The 23636-nt window shown below is 38.2% G+C and overlaps 1 protein-coding gene across 3 annotated transcripts in view; it reads left to right on the top strand.

Moving 5' to 3' along the window:
* Positions 1-23636, top strand: part of Micu2 (mitochondrial calcium uptake 2) — a 92642-nt gene that overhangs the window by 12396 nt on the left and 56610 nt on the right. For all 3 annotated transcript variants that reach the window (XM_013141135.3, XM_063232509.1, XM_003477394.5), the window contains exon 2: positions 16921-17062. In XM_013141135.3, coding sequence (XP_012996589.1) covers positions 16921-17062 — 142 coding nt within the window. The remainder of the gene's footprint in view (positions 1-16920; positions 17063-23636) is intronic.

Below are 23636 nucleotides of genomic sequence, written 5' to 3'. Positions count from 1 at the left end.
TATTAAGCGTGGTGGTATTAAATCTGGAGAAGAAAGGTTAAACTATTTAAAGCATTGTAGGACAATATTAATGTTTTAATGAATTGTTCTTTCATGTTACAGAAATAAAACTTTTAGCTCTGAAGCTAAGAATAATTATGGTGGTTCTGTGTGGTGTGCTATAGTGAAGGTGAACTGTCCATACCCATTTGGAAAATGTCCCTTGCCTGTATCTTTGTTCTGTTGGCTCATCCATATTTCTCTTCAGTTCCTTGTCTGCAAAACTGTATGTCCTACTGCAATATCAGCTTCCTTTTACAGAATAGTAGTAGAAAAGGCAACTTACAGTGGCTTTATCACTACACTAGGGAAAGGTAAAATAAAAACAAAAATTAAAATTATGCAGCTATACAAACAGGATTTTGTTAAGACCAATTTTTAATTTTTTGAAATGTTACTAGGTTCTGGGAATTATTTAGATTCAGGGCTTTGTACATGGTAAGCACATACTCCACTACTGAAGCATGCCCCCGTCCTTAAACTTTTATGTAACAGCATGTTTAGTACTTTGCTTTATTCCAGTTAGATAGCACTTGTATGCATTCTCTGATTAATTTGCCTTAGCTGGTAGAAAATGAAAAGCATTTCTAGAGGACTTGAATTTAATAGATTTCACATTTCTTGCTTAGTCATGCTGGAGAATTTTTTTAATTTTAAGAGACTTACGTTATCAGAAAGACATTAAGTCTAATATTTATCTCAGTTTCTTAAAGCTCATTAGCTGTGCACACTTAAAATTGAGGCATTCTGTTTGCTAGTCTTGCTTGAATTTTACCATGCTGTCACTCATATTTGCTGATTCATCTCTGTCATTTTTCTAAATCTTTATTAGGTTGTGAATCTGAGAATGTGATAAGACTGTGATAAGAGTTACGTGCCCTCTAAAAAAAATGCACACACATTTTACATGTGATTTTAGGGAAACTGATAGTGTGAAGCATAAAGTTAAGAGGTGATTTAGTTTTTAGGTACATCTTGACCCTCCCTGGTTCTTCATATTCATGTTTCTTCAAATTGTAAAATGTATTACCTGTTACATGTGAAATTATTTTTCACTTCAGAACTTTGATCATGTCCCCATTATTCCTGGTTTGGAATTGTATTGCCTTCAGATAATTTATGACAAGAGATGGTGGTCTTTCACTAGGTCTTCTCTTCAGCTTTGATTGTACACTGTGTGAACTGGCTTGTCCTGTTCATACATTTATAGACCAGCAGACAGCCTCGTCCCCAGCGAGCTTCATCATCCAAGGGAACACCTTCCAGTATTCACTCTCTAGTTTGTGGGTTGGGCTCTCACGTTCTTACAGCCTGAGAAGCCTATCGCTAAGAGTAATAGGAACAGCATTCATACTGGGAAGAATATAAACTACCAATATAAGGTTCCACAAAAAGTCTACATTAAGAAAATATTTATTAGAAAATATATAAGACAGTAGAGACAGTTGAAGGAGTGGTTGCTAGCAGTGATAGCCCCTGACATTGTAAAGTGACAAATTGTATTATTTAGCAGTTGTTTTATTTCAGGTATGCTTGATATTTTACCCCCCCCCCATCTGTTTTGTTTTTCAGGGATTAGATGGCAAATTCTGTTAAGGAATTATTAAAACTGTCTCCTTTTTGATTCTAAAGATAATAAAACCAAACAAAATAAAGCCAATCAAAACAATGAAAGCGATATGGGACTTCAAGATTCTAGGAAATCAACAGTGGCTACCATAATAAAGCTTTCATTGTTAAGATATCTTCCGAAATTACCAAAGGAGAGCATGGATTAGAATAAAGTAGAAGTGCATAGAAAATTTCAGCAATTCCTTGCTAGGTCTTAAATTTATTTGTTTTGCTCTACATTTATACCTGACAGATACAAAGCAAGGCTTTGCTTGAACAATAAATTAATTGCCAAAATATTATTTGTGTAATCCTATGTCTGCATTACTTCTTGTGCTGTGAGATTATACTATGTAATCTATGATTTATAGACAGACTATTGAGTGACCTGTGTCTTGGTACCTTTGCCAGTTATTGCCTGTTTTGGTAAATATGTTTATCTCCTGCTCATTTCTTACAAATATATTTTAATAGCAAAAAAATGTTAGGAATGCTGTATTTCACTGTGTCAATGAACTCTTAAGATGAAACAGAAAAATCCATTGAAAGCTGAACTAGTCATGGTAGGAGGCCTGAAATCCATCAGATCATCTATTCACATTTACAGGAGAAGGGGAACAGCTGGAATAATCCAGTTTCAGAGCGTTGTGTTTCTGAGAGATTCCATGGTTTCTATGCCAAGCAAAAAATAAGGCAATACCTTTGGTACCGTTAACACAGCCACCACCTGTTAATGGCTCTGCCTCTTTCTCCTTTTTCTGAAGATATTTTTGAAATATTAAAATAATTACCAGTATGCAATTATTTGTGGCTATAATAAGAGGAAACAAAAGGTCTTTATCTCTGGTCGTTTGTGTACAGCAGTGCAAATGCATATGACAGAGTACACATCTAAAGATGTTTTAACAAATTATTCATAAGGTTTAAAATATGTAGACATAATAGCTGGGATTTTATATATTGATCTTAGGACTGTAACCTAATTTTAAATTGTTTTCTAATATCACACTTCAAAGGAGAGGAGATAAAGGGGATAAAAATTAAGAATTAAAATGTGTACATCATACATGTACTAACTTTCCAGTAATCATTATGTATTACAAAATATACTAATAAAAATTTAAAATATAACACAGTTTGAGTTCAGAATTGATTCCTATTTATAAAGATCCATTGATTTGTACCATATTTTTAAAAAACAATTTAACAGTGTTAACTATATACTAGACACTTGGAATACATAGGAAAAAAGATACTTCTCTTGAGTAATTGTGTGAAAAGGGACAGATAATTTTAGTACAGAGTCATTATGAGATTTGATAAAAAGTATCATGTTTTATATACTTAGTAGGCAGACTCCTTGCCCAAATGAGTATTCTAGAAAGGACTTCTCAAGAAGATAACTTTCAGAATTAACCTTTAAGAAATACCCCAACAAAAAAGATAACAGGAAAAAATAAGTATGCTACATGCTTAGCTTTGTTTTGTGCAAAGACTGATTAATTAAAACCACTATCAGTGGAATTTTTAAAGGAAATACAGTTCTGGTTTTTAATGATAAATAGTGATCTGCCCCTATATTCAAACTTTCATTATTCATTTACCTGCAGATTTTTTTAAAGTTCATCTGTTACTGTTTTGGATAAAATTCCCATTTGTATGCAACCAGCATATATTACAGGTTTTAAAAATAATTTCAGTCTTTTAACCAAATTGTGTGTAGAGTCATGTACAGTGAGGCTTGAGGGATTTGGTGATACAGGAGCAAACTGCTTTTAAAAAGCCATCTCATTGTACATTTCCTTTAAGCTGAGAGAACAAATGACGGTGACAGCCGGTAGCTGGAGGTAGGGATGTGGCAGCCTGAGTGGGTCAGAGAATGTGGAGCATGGGGGAACAGGGCCAAGTAATCTGTGAGTGAATCACTTTCCTTCCGCGGTCCCCAACTGTGAAATCTGTGCAACTACGGACTGCAGCTGTTCCCCCAAGAAGGGATGGGAGGAAGGAGGAAGGGATCCTTTAATCCCCCACTTCTGTGTCATGTACTGTGGGGTATGGTATCCTAAGTGTTATCCCTAGTGACAGCCTCTGTTTGTCTCAGTCCTTTCCCCAGGCTTCCATAAAGTTTTGCTTCCAGAAGATCTTTTTGCATGAGTATGCAAGATTCCTGAAATTAAATCATACTTTCTCTCACAGAAGTTTGTTGTTTTGCCCTGCATCTGCTGCTCACTGCCCTAAGAGGAGAGAGATAACCATTTAGATAAATGTTATCAGATCTATTATTGGTTTTAATTTAATTACATAACCTTGAAAGATAGTAGCCTGGTGCTTACTTTGCTGTAAAAAGTAAGAAAACGGGGCTGGGGATTTAGCTCAGTAGCATAAGCGCCTGCCTGGCATGCGCAAAGTCTTAAGTTCGATCCCCAGTGCTAAAAAATAGAAAAGTAAGAAAACATTATGGTTGATAAATAATATGAAAAATTAATTCTCAGAATTTGAAATTTATCCTTGGGAAGCCATGTGTGGTGGTATACTCCTATAAACCCAGCACTTGGGAGGCTGAGGCACGAGGATCTTGGCAAGTTCAGCACCGGCCCAGGCTACAAAGTGAGCCCAAGGCCAACTGCATAGCAAGTCTCAAAAACAGAAAAAAGAAATTTATCCTTGTGAGACTCACACCTTTGCTGAACACTTGCTTGCTGGCTTGCTTGCTTGCTTTTGTCATGCCTCTACTCTACCAGCACCTTCCATAAAGCCTCTCCACGAGGAAGTAAATTCACTTCGTCTCTTCATCTCTGTGTGGTGCTGGGCCATAGAAGACACGCGTTTATTAAACAAGTTGGTATTAAACAGTTGTGAGCTGGGTATCATGGCACATGATCCCAGCACTCTGGGAGGCTGAAGGATTGCACGTACAAGCCTAATTTAATTTAGGCAGTTTAGTCACTTAGCAGGACCCTGTCTCAAGAGAAAAGGGAGCTGGGGGAGCTGGTAATGTAGCTGTATTCACAGGCCCTGGTTCAGTCCCCAGTCTTGCAAAAAAAAGAAAAAATTATAGAAAGAGTTCACAAAGTAGCTGAATCAACGCAACTTTCCCTTTAAAAATTGTTACTTAGCTAAGGTTGTAATGAATGATACTCATAAACTTTAGAAAACAATTAAAGGTCTAGTGTTTGTCTTTTCTCTTTTTCTCCCACACTCCATCTTCTCCTTCCCCCTTTGTAATTATTGAAACCTAATTTAAATTTTTCATTTATAGTATAAATAACAATATATAGTTACAATATACCTCCTCGAACATTGTAATGAAAGAAAGGAAAATTAATATTCTGCTAAGCAATTCAGTTAGGAAAGAGAAAGCAGTTACTAAAACACAAGGTATTTTTTTATTCCTCAGCCTTTCCTGACAGTCACCTCCCTTACCTAGACAGAAATCTATGAGGTTTTTGAAAAATAATCTATAAGCATATGTCATTTCATCTTACCATGCTAATAATCTAAGAAAAGCCAGTCTTCTAGTCTTTAAGTCAGCATGGCTGGATCTGACAACATTCAAAGGCAAAGGGGAGTTTCAGAGCTCCGAGGTTTCCCAGAATATCTTTTGTCTCCTTGGCTAATATTTTTCATTTTGTAAAATTTATCATGAAGCACAGCCTGTTACACTGAATACTTCTAATTCAGTCTGGAAGTGTTTTGTTTCATATGCAATTAAAATCTAGTTTAGAGCAAAGGGGAAAAGTTTTGTCTAATGAATGAGAATTTCCAGTTGTAAAGTTTTCTTTAGGAAAAGATACTCTTTCAGTCACACCACAAAAAGTTCAAAAACAACAATGCAATTAAATTTTATCCAGGTTATTAGTTATTACAGATTCCAAAATAAAGGCCCAAATGAGCAAGTCTTACTATATTTTGTCTAATGCAGTGAATGTATGTGTATTTGACATTTTGAAAACAGTAACATTGTAAGGAAGGCCCTTTCCCCACTCACTTTCTTCCTGAGAAATGCAGAAACCAAACAATGTTCAACAAAGAACAGAGAGCTAACTTTTTCCAATTTGTCACTTTGTGGATAAAAAGGAGAGACACAGTGGTGAAGCACCTGTTGCTTTAAAGGCAGTAAACTAGTGAAATGTTTTAACAGAAGTCATCAGCTTTCAAAGATCTCTTTTATCCAGTTCACATCACTCACTGCTCTTAATTCCTTTGTCACATTTTTTACTGCATTACAAGTAATCCTTGAAATCCATGGAGCATTTTATATATAACTAGAACCATGTGCATGGTTCTCACATGTTCAGGGCAGCCTCAGATCCCAAGGTTTCTTGTGTTCCTCCTTTCCCATGTATTTAGTATTAGATGCAGGTTTGAGAAGCAGACCATTGTGATAATAGGAGGAGTTCATCCCCCACTCGCCGCTTTCCACCTAAGAAGTTCTAAATGCAGTGACTGGGGAGGGATTTAGGATAACAACCACCAACAGCCCTAACTGGCTCTTTGATCTGCACACTGCATCCCTACCCTTCCCATTCCCAAGGAGCCAGTTCCCAGGCAGCTGCTTCCCATGCCAGCCCATGGTTATTTATATGTAACTGTGTACACTGCCCAACAGAATAGATTTGTAGGAGTATCTTAGGAAATCTAGCTCAACGTGTTTATTCCACCTCTTCTGGAGTACTTCTGTTTATAGTAAACAGACTGTGGTGAGAAAGGGCAAAAAATTCTGTCATTATTTAGGTTGAATAACGTCAGTGTACTATTTTTTGTCCCCTTATAGTGTATAAAGTGTGTCTTTTAAGAATAATCTTAGAGGTAAATTTTGTCTAATCTTCTGTCTTTTCTTTGTTTTGATATTAACTTCTTAGAGAACAGTTTTCAAAAGCTTAACTCCAGCAGTAAGAGCATCATGCTTCAAACCTTATTTAAAGAGACTGAAACTGATCAGTCTTCCCGTTGTCTTGCAGGATTAGTCACCCTTGAGGGCACACACGTAGGCCAGTGACAAATGAAGCTGGATATGCTGGTTCTCTTCCTGAAGCACAACAGTTTCTCATGGATTGAGTCTTTAGTGTTTGTCTACATACGATTTTCTTTGTGCTTTTCTTCTGCTTCTACATGAGTTTTATAGTCCATACAATTTTCTGCAATTCTGACTTTAATCTTTATATAGTTCCCTTGAAGTGAAGTTATACAATGGTATTTTTTCCTGTTTCTTTTATTTAGTTTCCTCAGCTCCCTTTTCAAGTACTTCTCGTCTTATATCTTTTCTCTCTGGTGTTAAAATCCATTGGCTCTTTAATTTTACAATTTTTCTCAGTTTCTTTCAGAAGGTGATTTTCATTGCTACCTGTTTTATATTGCTCTTACCTTCATTTTTTCCAGAGAATTTCACTTAGGATGCACTGAAGGGTCTAAACAGACATTCTAGCCAAATAAAGCCATGCGTCAGAAGCAATGTGAAAAATATATCTCCTTTGCTCCTTTCCATCTTGATCTAAGACCTCTTTGTTTTTCCATTAAAATATTAGCTGATGAACGGAGTGCTAGTAGTTATAATAGCTGTTCTGTTTCCCAGCAGCTGGAAGAACCTGAGGGAGCCGCCTTGTGGACTGTCGCGGGGGTCGTGTCTCTGTCCTACATCTACTCTGCTTGAAAGTTCTTCCTGTTCTAAAAAGGTGTGGCTTATCCCACCTTACAAGGGTGGCCTTTCAGTTCTAGTGCACTCTCTCATTTGGGTGTACCTCCTCCTTTAGGGAACCATCATAGATTCTAGGTTATTATGGCCACGAATACAGTATTTTCCTCTGTCCAGCAAAGCCATAACTCACTGGTGCTGATTCCAGCTTTGAGAGAACATTGAGGTGGATGGGGGAGAGTAGGGCCTTTCCTGACTCAGGCAGTGACGAGAATTTAGATAGGTTGTTGTGCAGGCCCTGCACCATGGGAAGGCTGGGGCAGTTCTGTCTCTGGCCCACGTGGCGGCGTGGTATACGTGCTCACCTGTGGTGACCACTGCAGTGAGTGGTGCTCACCACCGCACAGTGCCCTACAGTGAGGAAGGTCAGGGTTTCACTCTCTCATTCACCACACTGTTCTCTGAAAGAATAAACTTTAAGTTAAACAGAATAAACTGTGTGTCTTCTCCCAGCGTGGTCCAGATTTTCAGTTCCAGAAGATCCTCTGAAGCAAGTTCAAGGCCTCATCATGGTTGCATAGGTCTTGGTTTTAGCAGTTTGTTTTATTTTGTTAAATTAGGGAACATTTTAAGAACTCATTCACTTATTTTGTACTTACAAATTTACAGATTTTGGCGGGGGGGGGGGGGCTTTTTGACAAAGTGGCCTTGGGCTCACTTTGTAGCTCAGGCTGGTCTTGAACTTGCAATGATCCTCCTACTTCAGCCTCCTAAGCTAAGTACTGGGATTACAGGCATGAGCCACTATACCCAGCTTAAATTTACAGGTTTTTTAAAATGACCTTTTGATTTAATTAAAAGTCAACGCTTCAGGAAAATATATCATGCTTTTTTTTTTTTAGAAAGAAACTACCATAAAAGAACTGCCCAAATTTTATTTCCAAATGATTTCTTATACAAATTAAAAGCAAAAACCAAATTCAAGAGAGTAGTTTAAAAAAAAAACTATAAACTTGACTTACGCAGCAGATATACCTAGAGATGCTATCTTTATCCAGTGCTCGTATATTTTCCTTAGTCTTGAAATAGCCCTTAGCATTTAAAGAGAGTTTAGATATGAGATATAAATTTGTACTGAAATGTGTATCCTAAATAAATTGCTTTATAGTTTACCTTAATATTTTTAAGCTATTGATTTAACCCTTGGAGATAATAAGTCACATTTTTTTTCATGTCCTGAAATCCCCAAATCTTTGTGTTAGCACACTGGATTGTTACTCATATAGATGCTTTTCCTGTGGAGCTTCATTATGACTAAGAATGAATGAGTGGCTCCTTAAAAAGAGTATGTTAGTATTATTGGAAAGATGAAAGCATTTTGCATTTTGTGTTTTAATTTCATTTGACATGTAACAGTATTTATGACGGATAACCCCAAACTATATTGATTTATATTTTTCTAAAAGACATTCTGGTTTTACTCACAGCTCTAATAATTTTCAGGTTATATAAACATAGCTGTGATATTTGTTTGTAACATACATTCCACAAAGTACTTTCCATGTCTAGTAAATCAGACAGTCATGCTAACATTACACAGCATCAGTGGACTATGAAGTATGCTATGTCAGGGAATTATACAGATATCTAAAATTGCCCCTGTAAGCAAGAAAACAGTTTCCCTTATGAAAGATTTAATTAAAACTGTTGGGCTGTTATTCCCCATTTCCCTACATTTGAGCAGAGTATTCCCAGCATACCGTAATTATTTTCTCAGTGACTGAATACTGTAGTGAACATTAGTGGGGGCATTATTGCTGGTAAAACCAGTGACTGGTGCAGACCATTGTGGCCAGTCTATTATGTGATGTTTTTTTTGTCAGATGGTTAGCTCTCTTTTTACCACTAATGTACTTGACTCTAGCAAGCATGTGTTTGTTTTTCAATGCAAACTCTACATTTTAGAAAGACATTTGAGAGAATCTGTTTAAAAATACACTATGCTCAGTAGAAATTAACTACTTCATGCTGATAATGAAGGTTGCCATGAAATTAAAATGTATATAATATTTATAATCAAACAGAAAATTTACAAAAGTTTAGAATAAATACATGCCAGGAAAAACTTGATAAGATGGACTAACACATGGTCCAGAGAGATGCAGAAACTCTTTGCACATGGCATGTAATTAGCTTGTAAAAAAAATGTGAAGTGTTCAATCCTTTAAATTCAGTTTCAATTCAGAAATTTTAAAAGTTAAAAGTTACGGAATTACATTTTATATAATGCTCTTTGAAGCCTATGCACAAGAATCCTCTTCATCTACAGCAAATTGGATATGACATCACCCTGACTTATCACTGTTGTTAAGTATGAACAGGGTTTTACACCCCACCCTTTGTTTTTATGGATACTCCCCTCTTAACTAGAATTTGAAGAGCCTCTGAATAATTAATTGTATTCAATATGACAGCCTGAGTTCATAACGGCACAGAGCAATTCCTGAAATGAAGATTTGGGACAGCATTTTGTTCAGGTTTTTGTTTTCTTCCCATTAATCTTTTCTTCCCATTACTTTCCACTACTGGGAAAAAAATTTCCTGTTGTCTTGACATGTGGTCAGACAGTATACAAGGAAAAGGAGATAGACTGACAGCTATAAGCAATTGTATATTGCTGATTTTCCTTTCCATTTTGGAAAATAGAAGTTATTATGAGACCTTATAAGTTCTTTAGGAGGGCTGAGGATTTAGCTCAGCAGCATAAGTGCCTGCCTGGCAAGCGCTAGGTTGTGAGTTCGATCGCCGGCACCAAAAAAAAAAGTTCTTTAAGAGGAAAAGCTGTGTGTGAAGAGAGAGAAAGGGAGAATATGAGAGACAGGGAGAGAAACTATAGTTTGAACTACAAGTTTTGATAACGCAATAAGTATCTTAATCCAGCAAAAGAACCAGAAATCAAGGCTTCTACCCTTTCTATTTCTAGATTTGATCAGACTTGAAGCAGACAACTAGGACAGTCACCTCAGTCTTCTTCAAAGTAAAATTCTCAGTCAAAGGAAATGCTGAAGGATTTCTAGCACAGTGTTAAAGCTGGCCATGGAAGACCAGGGTCTCAGTAATGGAAGAGTGGCAAATAATGCAGCCTCAAAAGCGCACACAGCATAAGGATCAATTTCACATTCCAGGGGGAGATCAAGTACAACACAAAGACTAAATGGAGTTTAATGAGTGTCTTGGTTACCTTTCTCTGGCTGCTGAGACAAAATACCCAATATCCAAAATTGTGGAAGGAAAAGTTTATTTAACTCACAGTCTGTGGAGGTTTCATTCTATAATCAGCTGGCTCCACAGCAGAGTGGCATGGCTGAGGGGCAGCCATTTATGGTGGCTGTGGCAGATACCAAAGGTGGCAGGAGCAAAAGGGCAAAGGGAGGAGCTCAGACTCTTTCTGTTCCTTATACTGTATGTAGGCCACACCCACCTGAGTGTAAGTCTCACACCCATAGTCCCAGCACTGGACCATGAGTCAGTCACAAACTAGAAGTCCACCTCCATGACTGCATGGGGCTTTGGGGACCATCCAGACTCAAACCATAACTCAGACCTCAGAAGTGATGCCAGTTTCACTGTCACAGTTCTGCCAGCCCTACACATTGTCTATCAAAATTTTTTGCAAAAAACTCAGCAAATAGTTGATGGGTGAAAATGTAAGGCAGGTCACAGTGAGATGTAATAGTCCATTGTAAATGTGCAGAAAGGTGAGCCAGTTCCTGGAGAGGAGAGAAATGTAGTTGAGCTGGGCATAAGACTAGTGAATTAACAGGAGCGCTGTGGCACATGAACAGACTGGTGGGATTGGCCGACACGAAGTCTGCCATCTCACATAGTATATTTGGTTAAAAAAAATTTTTTTTGCATGGGGCCCAGAGTTCCTAGCCACCCTATTTCTCCTACTCCTGTGTAGTAGACAGGAAGCTTCATTCTCACCCATGGCTTTTTTTTTTTTTTTTTTTTTTTTTAAGATAAGGTTTCAGTTTGTAGTGCATTCTAGCCTTGAACTCATGATGATCCTCCTGCCTCAGCCTCTCAAGTGCTGGCATTATTGATGTGTGCCACTATGCCCAGCTTCTTGCGTGTTTTCTAAGTTTGAATTTTTAATCAGCTAACCAGACTTCATTATATTCGGTATCTGAGCTGATCAAAAGATAAAAGAAATCATAGCCACTTTCAAGTTAGTGTTTTTTCGTCTTTTGCTAAGCTAGACTTTTAATTATTAGGGGGAATCTTGTGAAATTCCTGTGGGTCAGAGGTAGGGTACTTACTAGTACTATCTTTCATGTTCCCTCTCAAGAGAAACCAGAATTGTTATTTTGGTGTGAGATACCCTTTTTCTGTATTCCATAGAGATAATAGTGTCTTTAATACATGACAGCTGTTCTATAAATTGTAAAATACAGTGTCAGTTCTTTATTCCATCCATTTTTGCCATGTCTCCCCAAATACCATGAATTTGACTGCCTAGATCTCAGAAGTGACTTCATTATAATTCACTCTATTATTGTTCCCTGTCTTGGCAAATTCCCACCCATCCTTTGAGATTCAGTTCAGATCTTCTGCCCAGATGTCTTTCTGAAGCTACAAGGAAGTTGTAGTCTCCTTGCCTTCTCATAGAATTGTTTTATAGACTGTCAGTGCATTTGCTAATGTTACAATGATTATCCTAGTAATAGCTAACTTTTGAGCACCCTTTAATGTGCTCAGCATTACGTGTATTATTTCATTGAAGCTCATTAAAATTTTTTTAAAACCTTGAGATATATTCTCCATTTTACTGATCAGCGACCAGAAAGCTAAAATACCTTGCCCAAATGTCAGAGCTGGGATTTAAATCTAAGCAGTTCGGTTGCAGTTTACTCACTTTTCACATGAGTCAGCTGAGATGTACCGAATCATTGGTCTAAGGTCATATACATGGTAAGTGGTAGAACTGGAATTTGAATCCCAAGTGGTTTGACCCCAGACTTAGGACTTTTCACTGTTTGTTTGCTGTGTAACTTTCCCTGTGTAAGCACTTCAGGCCTGAGACCTCCTACTATCCATCCATCTAATCATCCCCAGAAAAATAATTCGTATTAGGTTCTTAAATGTTTGAGAATAGATTAATGAACTTTCCTGCCTAATATGTAACATTACTAATGTAGGCATTAACCACTTACTAGTTCAGTTATTTAAACATAAGATGACTAAAAATTGCATATTTTTGTTTAATTTTTGTAAGATAAAATATAAAAACACTTTTACCAAGTTTATTCAATTCTTCTGTGTATGGTGTTCTGGACAGCAGTATGTAGTCTCTTCAAGTTCTTTTTGTATTATTGTCTTTCTTTGAACAGCACACTTTACACTGTCACACTGACCTTTCCTTTTTTTGGTGGGATACGATTTCAATAAAATACTACCCACGAAACATGACGGTTCACCTTTGTCTTTAGACGCTGATGACAGACATATTGGTTAGGGTTTCACTATCCTGTATTTTTCAATTATTTAAACTATTAGACTTAATCTCAATTATAAATGACTTCTCAAACCCCCTGATTTTTAATAAATAGCAAGCAAATTCCATATTGTTTGGTCCAGAAGTTACATAAATATCTTATAATAATATTTTGTCTTTGTTTTTTGATTATAGGATAGATTGTTAGATGGTCAATTCTGTCAACACCATCCAAAAAATTATTATAATCTCTGGCCACTATTGGAACTTTTTTATTTTTTTTTTCTTTAAGTTGTGTCATTTCTGTATTTGAGTATATAACAATAAGGAGACATCTTTTTGTCTTTCCATTTCATCACATGGGACTCTTCCCCTTTGATGTGCTAACATTTCTCTTTCAGTTTTTTCGTTTTTCTTTTGCGTATCATTTGACATTTCCTTCCTGTTTAGTCTCAGTGTTCCAAATGTGTTAGTTTCATATTATAAAAGAATATCACTGAGTTCTGGAGAAGTATAGAAATTATATCTAATGTACTCACAATAAGAGATTGTAGCACAAAATTACAGGTTATTTTCACAAATAAATGAATTATTAAAAGAAAATAACCAGAACTTACTAAACTTCACAAGAAACAAATATCAAAGGCAAATACCGTGTTCTAAATAAGAGTATGCAAAAATAGTCGATTATAAAACAAACATGCCAGGTGTGGTGGTGCACAATTGTACTCCTCGCCCTCGGGAGGCTAAGGCAGGAGAATCACTGTGATTTCAAGGCCACTCTGTCTCAAAAAATAAAACAGTAAAAAACCACCAGAGGTACAAGTTTACTTTTTATCGTCAGGAATTGGATGGTTGAAATGACACCTGCTTAAGCGGTGCTGGGGATGCTCAGGACATAAATGCCCTGTCCATAAATTACCCTGGGGCTAAACTGTTAAGTGGTTAATATTTGCATTGTCAAACATAACTTTTGTTTTTGTGGGAGAGTTTTTTGTTTGATTATTTGTTGTTTTGGGTTTTTTTGTCTTTTGTCTTTTTGAGACAGGGTTTCACTGTGTAGCCTTGGCTCACTGTGTAGCTCAGGCTGCCCTTGAACTCACAGCTGTCCTCCTGCCTCGGCTTCCCCCAGTGCTGAGATTATAGGCGTATACCACCATGTCCCACTTCTTGGCTTTTGTTACAGTTCTTCATCCTCTCCATCCTAATTAATCTTCTACCTATGCCTACTTAGATCTGCATTGCCCTTTCCTTTGCCTACATTTTACCAAGCCCAACCTACCTGAAATGCTTCAGTGAGAAAGAGATGCTCAAGATTAGAGAAAGAAATGAATACTCTATAAATTATAGATTGAACTAAACATAATGTAAAAATGTCAACAAAAACAACCAGCAAAGTCACTTGAAACCTATGAGGGAAGATAGCAGAGAAAAATGGGAAAAGAGAGTATACACAATGATCAGGAAAAACATATAGAAAGGAATGAAGAAAGGAAAACAATAGGACTTTTCCACCACAATATCTTTTTTTAATTGTGCCTTTAATTGTTCAGGATAATGAACGATAATTTGGTGTGCATTATCCCATGCCATAAGTTGGCAGTATTTAGACAGGAGCCTTTGTTACAAACTTCTGGTCAGACACAAAGTTACTGAACTGGATGATCTCTGAGTCCCTTTTTTGTTGTCCTCATCCTGTGGTCTGTGTTTACAGTACACAGTGGTTACATTTATCATGAAGGATCAAGTTCCATGTGATAACTATCAGTCTCTCTTAATGATGTGTAATACATAGTATGATCACACTTTGACCCACTTTATGTTAATTTTTCTTAAAAAAGAAATAGTTTTTCTATGTCTTACTATAAGAGAATGGGAATATTTCTACTTCTGGATAAGGATGGTTATTAGTTAAGACCAGGGAAGAATAAGATTGTTACATGGAAGACCAGGGGAAAATAAGATTATTGCAAGGTAGAGGACCACATGAAAACCAGAAAAGACAGAACTAATCATCCATCTTATTGGGAGACCAGTAGATGTGGGGATAAATGACTACTTGACCTCCTTAGTTGTCTGAGGTTTAGAAAGAAGAATTTACTTAAGATTAAGAGACAGTATTTGTTTAAGGATATAAGGTACTTTTTGTGTGTAGATTATTTTGTTAATCTTTCAATGGACTACATATTAACAGCAGTATAATAAATATAAAAAAATCTTGCAAATTCTCTAACACCTGTTTTCTCTGACCCAGCCATATACTTTCTATATATTCATTGTCAAATTACTTGACACTTTCTAATAGGAATTAATGTTTGCTCTTCTGCAGATGTTCAATAACAGTTTTTTAAATAAAATGTATGTAATTATTTGCCTCATGTATAAAATGTTCAGAAAGTATTATAAAATTTATTGAAAAAAACTTAGTTTATCAGTTCTTAAGATGAGTATTGACTCATGTAATTAAAACATGGCCCTTGTGTTCTTTACAGTAATCATGTAAAGAAAAAGGGAAGACCTAGAGGTGCTAAGGTATAGATTATTGCAATATTATTGAATATTTTATATCTATATCTATATCTGGTATTGGGGTAGGCACTGTAACAAAATGCAAAATATGAGTAAAAGTAAGTGTATGAGGAGCCCTCTATAATTCCCGGAGAAGGGATGGTAGAATTATTATACTGCTAGTTGGAGAACTTAGGTCATCCAAAAAAGGTCTATTGAGGGCCTTGAATTTAGAGAGATTAAGCACTGGAATTTATATTTTTTTCACCAACAGTCAATGAAAAGCATCTGTATGTTTAGGGTCAATAATAGGGTTAGTACTAAGAGTGAGAAGTAAGTAATATGTCCAGAAAAGATGTATGGTCTGAGTGAAACCAAGTGGTACTCTAAGAAAGCAATCCAAGGCCGGGGAGTAAGCTCAGCGGCATAAGCACCTGCCTGGCAAGTGCGAGGTCGTGAGTTCAATCCCCAGTACCAGAAAGAAAACCTTTACCAAGAAAGCATTGCAGAGTGAACACCTGCTGTTGGGTTTCACAGACAGTACGTTCTGTGGGATTTCTGCGTTGAAGTTAATGTCCATGCTGCCTGTGGTGTTGCTTCCTCCATTCTGCCTTGCCACAAGACCCAGTCACTAGGATGGTTTAAAGGATTGGAACCTTTTGGGGAAGACATGGATTTTTAGCCTGGCTCTGCTATATCTGCTCTTATCAGTTTCCATTTCTTATACAGTATCTGTGGTCGGAGTTACAAAATATTCTGGTACACTGTTGACTGACTTCAGTGCCTACTATGTGGTAAGTGCTCAATGAAAGGTCAGCAGTAAAGATTCCACAGTCTGTCATTGCCTGAGATTCAGATTCACATTCAAAATGTTTCACCCATCCTCATTTGTTTAGCACTTTGTACTCATCATTCCGCACTCAAGTTGCTGAAAGCAGAGCTGTTTGTCAGATATAATATGCTCTACCCTTGGAAAAGCACAAGTGTGACTGCTGTTGCCTCCCAGTCTTTCTGCTCCTCCCTGATTCCGCCACTCTTTTTCCCTCTGTCCTTGTGGTAACATTGGCCCTTCTGCTGTTCCTTGAGCACACCAAGCTTCCACAAGAGTCCAGCTCTCTGGAACCCCTGATGTAGTCTTCCTGTGTGTCTCTTAGAAAGATCTCACCTAGCTAGCTAAAGTGTTACCCTGCATCCTCTTCTTAGCCTGCTTTGTATTTCTTCGTGGCCCTTCTTGCTCTCATACCACCTGAAATTATTTTACATATTCGTTCATTGTCATCCTCCCTTTATGGAATGTAAATCCCTTCATCAGTGCTGTGTTTTCAGAACCTGAAACAGTTCAGAGGAAGCACTCAGTTCATATTTGTTAAATGAAGATTTAAAAGTTTGCAAATTGTAGCTGGGCGTAGCAGCGCATGCCTGTAATCCCAGCACTCAGGAGGCTGAAGCAGGATTGTTGTGAGTTCAAGACCAGCCAGAACTGTGTAGCAAGACTGTCTCAAAAAGAAAAGAAAAAAAAGTCCGTGAATTGTCAACCCAAACATGAAAATTATTCTTTAAAGATCATTCTAGAAGTAGCTTAGTTACGAACATTACTGAACAAAAACTAAATTGCAATTTTATTTTCTTCTAGGAAAGTATTGACAGTGGAGCAGTCGAGAAAGTCTCCCTTCGTAAGCGACGTTTCATGCAGTTTTCTTCCCTGGAACATGAAGGAGAATATTACATGACGCCACGAGACTTCCTGTTTTCAATAATGTTTGAACAAATGGAACGTGAGTTTTAGTATTTATGCTTAAAAAGTAAGCTAGGGCTGAAAAAACTTTTTGAATTGGTAATAGCTTTTCTCTTCCTCCTTTTCATCCTCCTCCTCCTCCCCACAATTAATGAAATTGTACTGCAAAATATTTTTTAAAAACAATGCCAAATGACGTCATAAATTCTTAGTTTTATTACCTAAACTAGTGCCTTTCACTTTGCAGGCTCAGTTTGCAGTCTGTGAAAAACTTTCTGTCTCCTGACACCTTTTAAGGTGCTGTGGAATCCTCCCTCTGAATAGCTCTGTTTGCAGGAGCTTTAAAGGGCAGGAGCAGGGTGAGCAGGCAGAGGAATACAGATTGAGCAGCTTGGAAATCACCTGTGGTGGTAGGCATTGTAAATACTGAAGAGTGACTTGGAAAAGACAAACAAGTCTGGGGTTTGGCTCAGCAGCACAATCAGCAGCCTGGCAAGCTTGAGGTCATGAGTTTGATCCCCAGGACCAAAAAAATGAGTGAACATAGCACATGGCATATTTCAGGGACAATAAGTTTACTAGAAACAAGAGATTGCTCTGGAGAGTAGTGAGAGATCAAATTGAAAGACAAACAAGGGCCATCCTGTAAACTATTTGACCCTATCCAGCTACCAGTGGAATGTGTATTTGGCAAAAATAAGTGGACTTATCTTCAATCAGTAAGAAACAGTGAAGATTTTTGAGCAGAAAAGTAAGCGTCCATGCATCAGAGACTTGAGGTCACAGGACACACTGTGCTGAAGGCTGGGCAAAAGCAGATGCAGAGAATCAGCTTCTCCACAGCAGAAACCACCCAGAGCCTACCCCTGTGCCATTTTCTTTTTTTTTTTTTTTTTTTTTTTTTTTTTTTTTATTTAAGGAGAAAAGAAAAGAAAAAAAACAGTGAAGGGGTACAAGTTATACAGATTTACAGAAGAAAAAAATGTGCAGTAGGAGGTCACTAGTTAATGGATTACATATTGCCATCTTAGAAATAATTGTTCAAGTCACAAAATTAAAGCTTGTAGAGTGGACATTCCAACAATGATACTGCAAACAGTTCTGTTCACTGATCCAATAAAACTCTGTGATACCATTTTCTATCTCATACATTTAAATATACATGCAGTTATATAGTTTAGAGCACTTTCTTTTCCTCTCTTTTGTACTGTGACTATTACACATTTTGGGTTTCATTGCTCCCACAGTTCTTATTGCTTTTTTGGAAGAGAGTAAAACCAAATGTGACATAACAGAACCGAATCGGTCAAGTCTAAAGGGTGGATATAATAGATAACATAAAAACATAATACAAGGTGATCAACAATGGTTACCATAATGCCTCCCGCTATTTCTAATAGAATTGCCTATATCATTAGTTGTAATACAATTGAACAAAACAGTATAGAATAAAACCGACAAAACCAAAACATTGGAGATATTGTAGGTCTTCAAAAGTAGATAAACGTCAACGAGAATGGGCGTTATAATGAATCTCATTATCTTCTCAGCTGATGCCTAAACTTTCGAACCTGATACTATCCAGCAAAACAGAATAGAGGAACCTGAGTCAAAAACAAGATGGTGAGAGTAATACAGGGCTTCAAATCGAGATAATAGAAAGTCATAGTGGGTTACTATATTATATCCTGCTATTTTTTCCCTTTAATTAAACGGATAAAAATAAAAAAGTAAATAATGGAGTGGAGATTGAGAAAAAAAAGAGGGCATAACAGCGAAACAGGGCAGATCAAAACATAACCATTTAAGCAGAATAGTGTTTCACCACCAGATATTTCCGACCCAAAAGTAGTTACCATATTGACTCTTTCCTTGAAGTCCTTGAGTACAACTTCGTATACCGTAGCATTAAGTATATCAAAACAATGTAAAACCATTTAAGAGAATGACAGCATTATAGAGTATTTAGAATCGACTAACAGAAAATGAACAATGGTTTCTGTATAGTCTCCTTGTCTTTACAAGGTTTTTGCTTATACTATCGTACATAATAAAATCCAATAAGATACAACCTGTTTAGACCATTGGAGACAGAAGAACAAAAGCTAGATGAGACTTCAAAACAAGATGGTACTAAATCAGTATTACCTATTAAGATGTCATTTTCTCCAAAATAGCTGTTCCTATCATCCAATCGTCTCTGTCTCATTTCTGTTGAGCTCTGTTTCTGTCAGTAGCTGTCAGTTTGTCTTCTTCATTTTGTTCTCTGTTCCATTCGTTGTAGCCTCCCCACCACTATTTCTGGGTTCTTTGTATTTTTCTTTTTTTAGAATATCCTGCAATACTTTCTGTAGGGTTGAATTGGTGGTTGCAAATTCCCCCAGTTCCTCTTTATCCTGGAAGCACCTCGTTTTTCCATCAATTTCCAGGGACAGTTGTGCAGGATATCTCAATCTTGGCTGGAGATTATTATCTTTCAAAGCTTGAATTATTTCCCCCCACGCTCTTCGTGATTTGATGGTTTGTGAAGAGAAATCTGCTGTAATTCTGATGGGTGTTCCCTTGTAAGTAGTCTGTTTCTTGTCTCTTACAGCTTTTAATATTCTGTTCTTGTATTGAATTTCTGGAATTTTTATTATTATATGCCTGGGTGTTTCTCTGTTAGGGTTGTAGGTAGCTGGGGTCCTGTATGCCTCATACATCTGAGTATCTTTACCTTTTGCTAAATTAGGAAAATTCTCCTGGATTATTTCTGTGAGTAGCTTTTGTAGTTCACTTGTTTGTGTCCCTACTTCTTCTTTTATGTTCTTAATCCTTAAGTTATGGCTCCTCTTATCATCTTCTTGTCTTTGTATTATTGCTGTTTGTTTCTTTGTCATTTTTAAGAAGTTTTTCATTTCATTCTCCCATATTACAAGTCTGCCCTCCAGTTCAGATAGTCTGTCCTTAGTTTCTTTCAAGCTGTCATGCCAGTCTTTGATAGACTTCTTAATTTCTTGATAGTCCCTTTGAACCTGCTTCACATACTCAGTGTTTTCTCTGTTTTCTCCATCAAGCAATTCTCCCCTCTTTTTCTGTTCTTCCATTCCACCATCTGTTTTTTCCTGGGTGGTGCTTAGCATTTCTCTAACTATTCTGCATACTTCTAGCTTCAGGTCGTTTATAACTTCATTCCTGAATTGGTCTATGAGGCTCTCTAGATGGCGCTTAATGTATATTGGTGTGGTGTCCACTATTGCCTGTTTCTCAGGATTGGGGGCCGAGGAGCCTTTTTTGTTGCTTCCCTTCCCCATATTTTCTCTTCCTTATAAAATGCAAGCTTACAAAGGAAGCCCGGCTTCCCTGCCTGTCAGCCACAGCCTGGTCAAATTGCGCTGGCTAGTTGTTCCCGCCCACCGCTGCGCCCCAGGGAGTTGCGGAGGAGGGAGCCTATGCGGGAGTCGGTCACTCCTCCGGGCCACCGTCAGGCTCTGGGATCTGGGTTAGGCCAGCCTAGGGAGTCCGCCAGCAGCGTCACTCAGGCCAGGGACTTTTCACCAATCCCGTCCGAGAGGGGAATGTGTGGCTGGAGTTGCCACGGCGCCCTGCTCCGACAGGACTGCCCGAGCCCAGAAAAACCTCCGCTGGAGTCAAACTGTGGTAGGGGCTCAGTTTTCTCGCTCATCTTGCCACCAGTCAGTTTTCGTGTACGCCTCCTTGTCCGTCCTGTTTTCGACTCCGTTCGCAGACTCCCGTTCCCGAGCTTCTGCGCGTCTCTCCTTGCCGAGCCGCTTGTGGAGGCAGCCAGCCGCCGGGCGGCGGGAAACCCAAATCGCGGCGGGATACCCAAATCGCGGTTTCCAATGGCGCGTAGTCGAGCCTCCACACCGAGCCTTTTCTGTTCCTATTTTAGCGCCAGGACTATATTTTAAGTTGGTTTCTCTCAGCCCAGTTCGTTCCTGAGTCAGCAGAGCATATCTCTACTGGTTCGTGACTCCTTAGTCCGCATCATTCCTGGCCTCTGAGCCGAGCCTTTCAGAGAGCCTTCGGTAGTTGCTGTTGTCTGTCCGCCATGTTCTCCTCCGGATCCCCCCTGTGCCATTTTCAAGCAAGATTCAAGAATAATTGACTGGGTTGAGATAAAAATAACTGAAGACCCATATACTTTTGTGAATTTTACTTTAAGGAGCTCCAGCTTCTCCAAGGAAAATCTAAGAAAACCCTTCTTTTCCTCAAGGGGAGGAGAAAATAGCCATTGCAGAATGCTCCTGAGAATTTCATTCTCCTTAACAAAGACCTGCACAAAAAACAAACTATATTACCACAACCTGGCCAACCTGGAGGAGCTCTCTGTAGCCTTTTGTCTCACCTAACGGTTGTTTTGTTTTGTTTTCCTTTGTTTTGTTTTGTTTTGGGATGGTCTCACTATGTTGCCCAAGCTGGTCTTGACTGACTGAAAGATTGAGAACTGGTCTTGGAACTGTGTAACATGTAACACACCCAGCTTTCCCACACACACCTCACTACCACCTCAACAGAGCCCCTCTATTCAAATACTGCAGACAGTGTATATAGCAAAATCCTAGACAGGTAAACATAAAGGGCTTGGGGTATAGCTCAGTGTCAAGCAGTTTATCTCGCCTGCACATTACACTAGGTTCAATTCCTAGTACACACAGTATTTACATCAGTATCTCCTGACTCAGTAAGTCAGAAGGCTTGCTAAAAGAAGAAAAACCCAGTCTGGAAGTACAAGGCAGAAATCAGTACTAGATTGAAATACAGCAGGCCTTTTGGAATTGTGAGGTCAGGAAATTAAAATAACCGTGATTAGTATGTTCAGGACCCTAATGAAAAAAGTACACAGCCTTCAAGAACAGGGAGATAACTGCTGTAGTTGGGTCCTGAACAGTCCCCAAAAGCACCAGTGTTCAAACCGTGGGCCCAGCCTGGGTGCCGTAAGGAACCTTTGAACCTTACTGAAGTACGTTAGGTCATTGGGGCACCCCTTGCAGGAGCTGGCAGGATCCTGCTCTTTTTCTTCTCTTTCTTAATTCCCTGCTGCCATGAGGGGAGCAACTTTGTTCACTACCTACCTTCTGCCGTGGTGGTCTGCCTTGCCACAGGTCCAGGGCTGAAACTGGCAGCCTGAATAAACCTTTCCTCTTGTGAGCTGAGGGCCTCCTATGTTTTTGTCATGGTAATAGGTGACCAACAGAGTGTCCCGCCATATAGTTTAAGCTGGCCTTGAACTTGTGGCAGTGCTTCTGCATTATCCTCCCATGTGCTGGGATTATAGGTATGTGTGGCCACACCTGGCAATTCCACTGTAAAGAGTTTTTTATTGGTTGCTTAAGGTTTGCAATATACATTTACAATTCTAATGAAAGCCACTTTCAAATACTTCACTGCTTCCTGTGTGGTGCACGTACCTTGTAATAGAGTGTTCCCAGTTCCTCTCTCTTGTCCTTTATAAGATTACTGTCATTTCACTTATTCACAATATTGGATCATCTCATATTTTGTTGGAGAAACGTTTCTTAAGATACAAAAAGTAATAATATGAGGGATTGATAAAATTCATTCACACTAAAATTAGAACTTTAGCTTATCACAAGTTATCTTAGAGAAATTGAAAAGACAAGCCAAAACAGACCTAATCTATTTCAACACATGTTGTAGCTTGACAAAACTTAATATTTACATACAGAACTACACTAAGAAAATAACAAGGCAGTTAAGGAGTTAATTGTTGGTGTATCGATTATTTCAAGCTGAAATCACTTGAGGAACAGGAACTTGAAGAGATGGCCACATGGCCTGTTTTCTTCATAAATGGAGCAAGCCATAAAGATTCCTTTGGAAAGAATGTTCTTCATGTACCAAGGCTGGAAAACTCCCTGATCACAGCAGTGGTAACTGGTAATTCATTGCAGCCCCATTGAACACACTTTTTGAAGTAACCCTTATCTTCACCTAACTTTTACACCTTTCAAAACCGCATATATGTCTCTTAGTGACATCCATAGCATTCATCTCAGTCTAGGGACCTATTTGTCCTGTCATTTCTTCACAGATCTAAAGTTTAAAAGTTTAAACTTTTAAACTTAAAGTCTAAAAAGTTTAAAAGTATCTTGCTTTGGTCATTTCTTCAGACTTCACTTTCTACAGAGGATATCCATGTACCTGTAAATTTAAGGAAATTTCTATGCATTTTCAAGTTAATCAGCTCTTGTATTAATTCAGCTCCAAGAGCCAACCCAAGAGCCCATGCTGGGGGTGGAGCTCAGCTATAGAACACTAGCGTACATAAAACCCTGAGTTGGGTCCCTAAAACCACACAATGAAGAGCTAAGGGCGGGGGTAGTAAAGAAGATCTTAAAAGTAAAATAAACAAGAGACATTATAGTAAAAAAGAAGAAGAAGACAGTCTTTCTTCCCTGACTACCCTGTCGAAAGATGGACAGAAGAGGGCCCAAGGATATAGCTCAGCGGTATAGGCACCTGCCTGGCAAGTGCAAGGACTCCTGGTTACCAAAAAAAAGAACAGAAGAGACCTCAGGCAGGAGTGTGATGCATGCCTCTAATTCATTTGAGGCCCAGCTGAGCAACTTGGCAAGACCCTGTCTTAAGCG

Source organism: Cavia porcellus, unplaced genomic scaffold (genome assembly GCF_034190915.1).
Source record: "Cavia porcellus strain 051 isolate PalLab524CR breed Dunkin Hartley unplaced genomic scaffold, mCavPor4.1 scaffold_21, whole genome shotgun sequence".
Classification (NCBI taxonomy): domain Eukaryota; kingdom Metazoa; phylum Chordata; class Mammalia; order Rodentia; family Caviidae; genus Cavia; species Cavia porcellus.
Note: the sequence above shows the minus strand (reverse complement) of the source record. Positions and strands in the feature narration are given on the sequence as shown.